Source organism: Gossypium hirsutum, chromosome D01 (genome assembly GCF_007990345.1).
Source record: "Gossypium hirsutum isolate 1008001.06 chromosome D01, Gossypium_hirsutum_v2.1, whole genome shotgun sequence".
NCBI lineage: Eukaryota > Viridiplantae > Streptophyta > Magnoliopsida > Malvales > Malvaceae > Gossypium > Gossypium hirsutum.
This window is the reverse complement of record NC_053437.1, coordinates 15,076,597-15,086,970: the sequence shown is the minus strand read 5'-3', so window position 1 is coordinate 15,086,970 and position 10,374 is coordinate 15,076,597. Positions and strand designations below refer to the sequence as shown.

The following is a 10,374-nucleotide window of genomic DNA, read 5'->3' as shown; positions in this document are numbered from 1 at the left end:
ATATTTTTAAATTTTCGACATTAAGACACTAATTAATTAACTAGGTACCAATTTTGGGCGTTACGAGGGTGCTAATCCTTCCTCGCACGTAACCGACTCCCGGATCCATTTTTCTAAAACTCGTAGACTAAAACTATTTTTTAGGTGATCACACCTCAATAAAAGATTGGTGGCGACTCCCAATTTTTGTTTTTTTAAAGTTGACAACTAATTTTTTTTTCCAAAATAAAAATTGGTTTCGACATTATATATATATGTGTGTGTTTGTGTGTGTTTCACTCACAGAGTAAGCGAACATAAAATTAGTATAAAATAAATTTAAAACTTTCGTGTATCATTTTTAATGTTATAACGATTTTGTTGGTTCCAAATAATAACTTCCACCAACTTTGTTAAAATGCAAATTTGTAACTATATTTTTTGAAATTTATCATTATATTTTATTTTGACAAATATTAGATTAAAATGTAAATTTTCCATTATGAATATTAAAATTTGTCACCACTATACTTTATTTTTATCAATATTTACCATTAGACTTTCAAAATATGATTAAAGTTACTACACAACTTTTTATGTGATTGAATCTTACAACTAAACTTTAAATTTTACCGAATTCGGTTAATATTAAGTTAATTTATAAAATATTAAAAGATAATAAATTAACATAGAATTTTTATTTAATAAAAGAAAGACTTGAAAAATGAAAAATAAAAAGGTTATGTTCATTTCTTTTTTTTAGAAATAACTGTTTTTTTATAAATTATTGATTTAATATTTTAAAGTAATAAATCATAATGTTAATTTTGATCTAATTTGTCTTCAAAATATCTTTAAATCAGGCCAATTGATTTGAGCTTTTTTGTTCATATAGAATGGTGGGTAGAAGTTGTAAAACACTTTTACTTTCTGCTCAATTTTAATGATAAAATATTGGATTAGATAAAACCAACGACCTAGAGAGCGGGATTCAGAGAGGTTATGAGAATTTTAAGTATATATTTATTTCAACTTTTATACATAATTAGAAAAGACACAAATGTCTACCCATATTCTTTAAATAAAATTTACTCTCTCAGCGCTCAGCTATCACATTGACATTATATCATACAGAAACGAAGCATGATTAATATCCAGATACGGTCCCACCCCACACACAAATACATGCATTACAAAACATGTAAATTGAGCTGTAAATTGCATTTTACAAGAGTATAATATAGATATGATTACATGCATCACAAAACATGTAAATCATAGTGAAGCAGGAAGCTAGGGTCAATATAACAGAATACACTCGTAATCAGAGAGAGAGATCAGGTCACACACCCGACCCAGAGATGGACAACAAAAGAAAGAACCATTAACACAAGTTATAACAAAAGAAAACTGCAGTTCACTACATCGGGAAGCAGCTCATACCTTACTTGTTTCTCAATGGCATTCAAAATCTCCTTTACCTCTTAAGCTCCTTCCTCTCCTATAGTCAATCTCTGCATCAGAGCTAGACAAGCCTAGTTGATATTTCCTGCTCCTTGATGAACTCTTCTTCAAGTATATATCCTCTTCATCAGTCAAGGTATGGTTGATAGGTGTACTTGATCCTGAGACATCACCCACCTGCCTCCTTGATTTCTGATCTGCACCATATTAGGAGAGAACGTTACTGAATTTCATGCAACAGGGCACAATAACTATCTTCATGACTGAAATGAAGCATAAACTCGTTCAAATACCAAGACGAAGTAATATATATATATGCCCTATTCATTATTTAGAAATTATGCAATAGATGAAATCCAGAATGCTTAGAAGGTTAAATATGAAAATGCCACATTCTCAGTAAAATTTTGGTCCCATGATTTCTCCACAACCAACAGCCAGAATAATAAATGAACTTTAAATCAACTAGAGGGCATTTTACCTTCGTATCCATTGCATGCAACTTGCACATCATGGTGTACAGCCCAATTGACAATATCAGATTTTGATTTTCCTTTCTTCTCATCCAGAAAGTTTTCCTGTATCCTATCTGTCTTTGATCCTTTGGCAATCGATGCAGGTTCTGTACTTTCTTCAAAAGCAGGTTTATCTATAGGAAAAGGTCTCATTGTAAATGAATCATCTGTAACATCAGTAATCTCCACATATTGGGTAGTGGTGATTATTTCATCTGCACTAAATCCAAAGGAGGCTCTGTAAGCTTCAAGTTCTTCTACATCTTGCTTAGGACTTTTACTCTGCTTATTTTGATGCCCACTGCAACTGGTAGGGTAAACATCTGAATCCTTTGAAACACTTAATCTCCCACCAGCATGTGGAAGTGGGTTCTGATCCAGATAGAATTCAGCAAATGTAGCAGGGCAAAAGAAATTAGTATCTTGAGACCCTATGGAGGAACCAGTTACATCGTGCCCAAATAGCCTGCCAGAACCACTCCTAGAATGTTTGCCATTCTGGGGAGAAATTGAAGGATCCCATTGCGGAGGGAACTCCCGTTCAGGAAAGGATGATGACAAACAGTCAGCTGAGGTCCTAGAGATTGGTGATCTGAGGCTACTGGCAGGACTGCCAGGGTACAGTGAATATGTAGCTTGAAGATCATTTGCAGCAATATAATTAGTCTTATTAGCACTTTCAAGATCTGCAGAAGATGTCAAGAACCGTGCAAAAGGGACATCAGGTGAAGAGGGCGTAGTCAGGTGGGCCAACTCAGGAGGGGGAGTGAGAGGAGCGGTGGAAGGCTCAGTAGTAAAGGTTGAGAAAACAGGAGGAGAAACTAGTTGTGTCTCATGGGCATATGGTCCAGTGGCAAACATTGTGGATGATGGTCCTCCAGGTGAGTTAGCCGATAATGACAAGAAGCAACTTGGTGATTGAGCTGTTGAAGGGAGTGCAGAATTTGTAAATGACGCTGGAGAAGAAGGTGGTGCTAGAAGAGATGGAGCTAACGTAGTAGCTTGGTTGGTCAACCCAGCAACAGCCTGAGTACCATTATTAGGCTGGGTGGCTGATGCATTGCCCTCAGGCATACGAGATGCAGGTACAATACGCTTTCCACCTTTCTGTGTACCACCAAAACAGGAAAACGCCCCCCAGCATCCTCCCCATCTCTTCTGCTGACAAGATTAAACATTGAAAGGTTATTTCAGATCCTCAATAGTCAATAAGAAAAAAAATTTGAAATTAAACAAGTTAAAACTAGCAACCCTCATAGTTTCTACAAAAGCCAGACAAATTCAGAATAACATAATCAAGCGCTACAAATATATCTAAACCTACTGGCTACTGCAACATTAAAAGATGGCGCATATAACAAATACCCAGAATTTTCAGAATCCATGTACAAGAAATAAAGAATCTGTAATACACTTGGGAAATAATATATATTTAAAAAAAAGTGAGCACCATTGAAGCATAGATATATACAATATATGTTATATACCGACAGATCACATAAAAATCTTTTTGGATATGTGTCAAAAGATTTTGCACATAGAGACACATCTCACATGCACACACGTTACGAAAGAGAGGGAGCAAATCCTTACAGAGATGAGAGACTGAACGGTGTTTGCAGGTAAAACCAAACTATAAATGATAACCCAAAGCCAGGTATGGTAATTCTACCTAATAACCCAAAACAGAAAACTCATGTTCCCTGAACGAGAACAAGAATTTTATGTAAAAGAAAAAGAGCGCCAGTCTAGAAGAATGCAACCCTAAACCCTAAACTTAGGCATGGTTAAGGGATCTATGTATTTTAAATAGTTAACTGTAATTAACAAAAATTCTTTGGTAAACAAGATTTGAACAAGCCAAGCAGTAAGGAAGTGGTGAAGTAGTTGGATCTATAGATTGAACAAGAGTGCAATATGTATGGTTTCAAAAAATAAAATTAAAAAATTAAAAAAATCTGACGACTGGTGACAATTCAACAAAACAAAACAAAACAAAAAGCCAATTAACCACACCAAGAATCCAGCATTTCATCAAGAGTGTAGGTCTCAATCAAATGGGCCCAGCTTAGATAAAAATTATCTTCTTCTTCAGATCAGTTTAAATTTTCTTCTTTTAGTATTTTTTTTTCTAAGAAACAAGAAACACAACACCAGCATATTACAAGTAGCAAGCAAATCTAAGCAGAGTAGACGCCAGTAGTAATAAGAAGCAATAGGAAAAAAGAAATCAGATCTGAGACAAAATTGGAGGCATAAGGAACAGATCTAAACAACAAGGTACCAAAAAACCGTACCCGTTCTTGCTGAGGGAACCTGTTCTGCTCGGAACCCATGAGGGGCGGCGGTTTCTTTCTTTCCTTTTACTCGGAATTAAGAAGTTAGTTTTGATATAGGAGCAGCAGTAGTATGAAAAGAAAACATATGAAATGGTAGAAGAAAGCTAAATTAAGAGGAGGAGGTTTGAAGAAGCCATCATTCATTACATTTCTTTCACTAACATTTGGAAGATGAAGAAGAGCAACAACACTCCTTTACTCTTTACTCTTTACTCTTTACTCTTTACACTGCTCTAGGCCTGGCCTGCTACTTGCTTACCTTTTTTTTTTTCCTTCGTCTTTTAGTTTTATTAATATTAAATTGCGACTGGATATATATATTGATTAGAGGCAGAGTGTGAAATTAGGAAGAAAGTGGGAATTAATTAAAGTAGAGTGGAGGCATGACATTCCAGTGGGCCTCAATTCATGGATACTTCCTCTACCACTAATTAAGACTATGGTCATCTACTTAAATTAGTTATCACATCTTCCATTTTATACTAGAAATTAGATATTAAGAAGAAAAATATACAAGAAATCGAAGGGAAGCTATCAACTTTGGCAAAAAGAAATAGAGTCTGTTACTTTTTGTTTTGTTTCATACTACAATATGTTCATCATCATATTAAATTTTTAATTATGAAATGAATTAGATGTTTCAAAAATAAAATACATTGTTAACTAGTAAGCTTAGTATAATTACTTAATTCTTAAGTAAATGATTGTGGGGTTATGCCTCCTATTTTTAAGTTATATATATATATATATGTCCTTTTTCCACCTTAGAAAAATAATTTATTACACATTTAAGTACTAGTTTTTACAAGTTTTCAGAGAATTTTATGTTTAGATTTTGAGGATTCTTATTTCGGGTTTCGAGGTTTAGTTTTATCTCTATCTTTTGTACTCTTCGTTTTTGCCGTTTTAGTGAAATTATCTTTACCCGTGATTTTTTATCATCTTCGGAAAGGTTTTTTCACGTAAAATATTTGTATTCGATCTTTTCAATTTCTTTATTACTTAACCGAGTTTATCGCTAACAACGATTTTAGAATCAACTTTGTATTATTATGATAAAAAGAAAAATAATAATAACATCACATGGCATAGAAATAACACAAATATGCAATATATATATATATATGAACAAATGTATCAAAACTTTGTGAGAACCATAAAATTAAATTTAATGTAAAACTTGATAAATTAATATCTGTCATGTCAAATCATAAAAAAAAAATTAGGATACACTTGTTTTATGGAAAATGACTTATAATATATCCTGCATTTTCTTATGTTTGTTTCATGAAAAATAGGTTAATCAACTGAAAATGACTTACAATCAACTACAAATAAGCTCATTTTATTGTAAATTTACTTACCATTTTGAAAAACATAAGTCGTTTTTCAAAAAAGAGCACATCTATGAGCAAACCTAATATTATTATATTATTAATAATTTTATTTTAATTTTTAAAAAATTTAAAATATTAAAATTAATATTCTAATGCTCAAAACACATATTTAATTATTTCTATTTAATAATATAATAAATTATTAATATAATTTATTATTTTAATAATTTTTAATACTACAATTTTATTTTAATAATAAAATTTAACAATAATAATTTCAAATTTCAAATAATATATTTATTAAAAATATTTGTATTTATATTTTAATAATAAATATATATTACAATTTATAAATATTTAATAATCAATATAAAATATAAATATTTTAATTATATAAATATTAATATTTGTTTAAATCATGTTTTGTTTCATTTATCCCTTCCAGTTTAATGTGTCGCTATCCATTCTCATATATGTAATATATTTAATTTATATTAATTTTTAATTAGACATTTTTATTATTAAGTTTATATATGATATTAGTTATTCTAAAAATATTATTTTTTATAAAATAAATTTCAATTGTTAAAAGAAAATGCTAATATAATATTTTGTAACAAATATACTTATATTGTGTTTGTTTCACTAAAAACAAATTTTAGAAAATTATTTCAAGAAAATTTGCCAAATAATGGAAAATATTTTACACATAATCATCCAAACATTGGAAAATATCAACTTTTTCATAAAATAAATCCATTTTCTAGAAATTAGTTTTCGAAAGTTGTTTCAATGAAATAAACACAACCTTATATGTGGAAGCATACCTCTATGCAAGGCCCAATAGGCGTAGAATTGGATCTGAATTGCGTAACTAGTTGGTTGTGTTCTTTGTTTTACTTTTCCATTTTTAAGTTGTTTTTAGTAGTTGCAATTCACATAACAAATTTATTGGTACACTTGCACTATTGGTAATTCTATATAAGGTAATATTCTTCATCCAAGCATGAGAATATACTTCTAAAATGTAAAATTACCCCTTATAACCTTATATTACATGACCAAACATCCCTATAAAGTTATCAAGGACTAAACCTAAACTAAAAGTTCAATATTTTAGACCATTAAGGTAATTATGTGAACAATGACTCAAGTAGTGCCACAAGTAATGGACATGGTGCCCGGCATTGCGATAGGCAACATAGCTTGCCATTTTTGGAGTTGATAACCTTTTTGAACAAAATCTTTGGGCTAAGAATTTCGTTAATCGTGGAAATATGATAGCCTATCTATGAAGACTGATCAATATAAATAAACATATCTTGAAGATTGAATCAGATTTGATCAAACAGTTGAATCTCTTGATATAAGGAGGTTAGATTAAGACTGCATTGAAGATTGATTTTTCAAATGTGTTCTAAGTATCTTAGACTTTATTAGTATATTATATATGATATTTTAGCTACTGTTTTGTAGGTGAGTTTGATTGTAATTGATCTAGTATGTTACCAAGTCAAAACAAGTATATATATGCTTGAGACTTGTATAGGTTTTGTATCGAGAGTTTTCCATGCTTATCTGTTCAATAAGGAATTTGTTATTGTGAGTGCTTCGAGAGTGTAAATAAGTGTGTTACTTGGTTTACAACCTAAGTTTTCAAAGGGAAAACTTATAGGTGAGTGACTGGATCTTTAAGTGCAAAAGTGAGGTTGTTAAACTGAGGTGGGTTAGGACTTAAACTACTTGTTGTACAATGTTGAAAGATAGTGGATTATCTCACTGGCTAGGCTTTGTAGATGTGAGGAAACCAAAGCATAAATATCTTGGTTGTGTGTTTCTATATTCTTGTCATTGTGGCACCTCTAGTTGGCACTGTTAGTTTTATTTCTTTTAGCATTGCCTATTTTGCATTGCAATTATCGACTAAGTCTTCAACAATTGGTATCAAAGCCTCTCATTTAATGTAGCTAGTGGATTTTTTTGGTGTTGATAATTAAAAATGGATGGATCTTTAGTATCTCATCCCTTTATGTTGGATTATTCCAACTACTCTTACTAGAAGGAAAAAATGAAGGCCTTCATCAAGTCTATGGATGAAAAAGATCGGTGTACTATCCTCACTGATTATGAACCCCTTTTTTTGAAACATCAACGAGGAGAACTCTAAAATCTAAATTGGCCTAGATTACTGATGAAGAACAACTTGCTAATTCCAATTCCAAAGATCTAAATTTTTTTTTTGTGGTGTGGATGCCCATGAGTTCAAAAGAATCTCAAAGTGCATAACTTCTAAGAAGGCTTGGGATATCCTTGAGACTGCTTATCGAGGTACTAATATAGTGAAACAATAAAAAATGCAATTGTTGACAACAAATTTCAAAACTTTGAAGATGCAAGATAATGAAACAATTGGTGAATTCTTTGCAGAGTTGTGTGTCTTGTCAAACCATATGTTTGCACTTGAAGATGAATATTTTATCTCAAACCTCATTAGAATAGTACTAAGATCTCTGCTTAAGAGATTTTTCATCAAAGTAATTGTCATATAGGAAGCAAAAGACATAGACAGTACGAGGATTGAACTAATTAGGTCCTTACAGACTTTTGAGATGATCCTTGATGAATCTAAAAGAAGCATTCAAAATGTGAAAAGAGTATTGCTTTGCAATTGACTCATGTTTCACTATGATTGAAGTTCTTTAGGAACAAAAAGTTTCACTTACTTAAAATTTTAGTAAAGCTTTCAAGAAGTAATCTAAGAGATTCAAGAAGTTTGAAGCAACTAAAAACCTTCCCAAAAATAGAACTAAAGGTATGGTAATTATAGAAGAGGTTTTCAAAGAACAAAAGAAAGGAATCCAATGCCATGGATGTCAAGGTTTTGTGCACATCCAGGCTTAATGCGTAAACACATTGAAGAAAAAAAGTCCATGTGTGTCACTTGGAGCAGTGAAGATTCTATTACTAGTTCAAACTCAAACGAAAAACACCTACACAACTATGTGGCATTAACATTTAAATTTATTGTCCTTATTACCTCTAATGATGATGATATTGATTCTGAAGGTGAATCTAGAGAGGATTTCTTATAGACATATAAAACCATGCTCGAGAAGTGAGAGAAAGAATGTGATGTTAGTGCCAAGTTAATGCAAAAGAACACCTATTTCAATGAGGAAAATATGAAACTAATCAAACAAATGGAGGAAAAATATTATCAACTTGCTAAGAAGTTGGATAGCCTGATGAGCACTAAAAAAGGTCTTGATTCAACAAAGTTGATGCTTGAAGATTTTAACATTAAAAATGACAAGCTTGATGAGATTCTCATTACTAGTAAGAGGGATTTAGGAAAAAGTGGGCTTGATATGTTGAGAAAAAGGGAAAAATAGTGGTGAAAAACCCAACTGTATTTGTCAAATCCACCAATTGTGTTTATCTTGGTGAATGCTAAAAAAAACCAGTATTGATCCCACTAAGAAGATTGTAAACTCTAATAATAGAGTAATTTTTCATTATTGTGGTGTACTTGGACATATTAGAACACGATATTTCAAAATACTACATAATTTGATGTGGAAGCATGCAATGCTTGCACTAGTGCCCACTGCACCTAGCACCGCTAGTGGAAAAAAGTAGAAGTTTATTGGGAAGAAGAAGGATCAGAGATGCTTGTTAGTAGTACATCAATCCATGAAGTTTACAATGAATAATGCATAACACTTTGACAATGGTTTCTCTTGTCACATGATAGGTAACCCATATTGCTTCTCTAATTTTGAACAAAACCATGAATGTCTAGTTACATTTGGAGATGGAAAGAAAGGAAAAATCCTTGGGAAAAGGTACATTCAATTTCCTTGGAATGTCAATATTGAAAAAAAATATTCTTAGTTGATGATCTGAAAGCCAATTTAGTTAGTATTAGTCATCTATGTGACCAAGACAAGCTTGTTAATTTCACCAAAGACAAGTGCTTGGTGTCATCCAAGATGAATGAATGCATCATGGAAGGACCAAGGTGTTGGAAAAAATCTGGTTTGAAAACGGTTTTCTTGTACAGCGAAAAATAAAAAAATTGAAAATTGACCCAGTTTGCGATATTTATAACAATAAACCTTGAATCAAAATCATACCTGTGTTTTTGGATAAGCGGATCCTTGACTTTTTTGGCTTTCAACCAAACGATTTTCTTTGCTATTCTCATGTCACGAACTACTTTAAGTGTGGGCTTGAACCAATTGAATCAAAACATAGAACTAGAAAAATTTTTCATTTATCTTTGGGTGAAAAAAAATCTCTCTTTAACAGAAACCGATAGAATTGTTATTCTAGAAAAATATATTTGATAGTTGAGAATAAATTCTCTCTATTTTTCGACAAAGTAATAATTTCTCCAAGTTATGTAAATAGCTCTACCAGTGCCATCAATTTATAGGGAGAAAAGGTAGAACCCTTGTTGAATTGTAAAAATTTATTTCAAATAGAAAAATAACTTCCTAGTCTAACTAGGAGAAGGAGAGGGGCTAATAGGGTGTGCTTCCCCTCATATGTATTATGATGGGGTGTAACGGCCCGATTTTTAGTGGTGTCAAAAATAGTGGTTCGAGGCCACTAAATTCGACGAGTAAGCTCGTAAATTTTATTATTTAGTATTTACGAGTGAAATTTAGTTTTAGAAAGATTTTTGAATTAGTAATTTGTGTTTTATAAGGATTTATTAGGTCAAGTGGTTTAGAA

General features: G+C 31.7%; 1 protein-coding gene across 2 annotated transcripts; it reads right to left on the bottom strand.

The window, feature by feature from the left end:
- Nucleotides 1-1,165: 1,165 nt before the first annotated feature.
- Nucleotides 1,166-4,811, bottom strand: LOC107922170 (uncharacterized protein At1g76660). 2 transcript variants are annotated; one of them, XM_016852061.2, is made up of 3 exons: nt 4,256-4,811; nt 1,925-3,116; nt 1,166-1,640 (listed from the first exon to the last, which is right to left on the bottom strand). In XM_016852061.2, exons 1-3 carry the CDS (start codon nt 4,292-4,294, stop codon nt 1,435-1,437), a joined length of 1,437 nt encoding a protein of 478 aa, XP_016707550.1. In that variant the 5' UTR covers nt 4,295-4,811; the 3' UTR covers nt 1,166-1,434. The 2 variants fall into 2 exon arrangements, with proteins under 2 accessions (XP_016707550.1, XP_016707549.1); XM_016852060.2 differs by having other exon boundaries at nt 1,925-3,119; nt 4,256-4,629.
- Nucleotides 4,812-10,374: the final 5,563 nt, after the last annotated feature.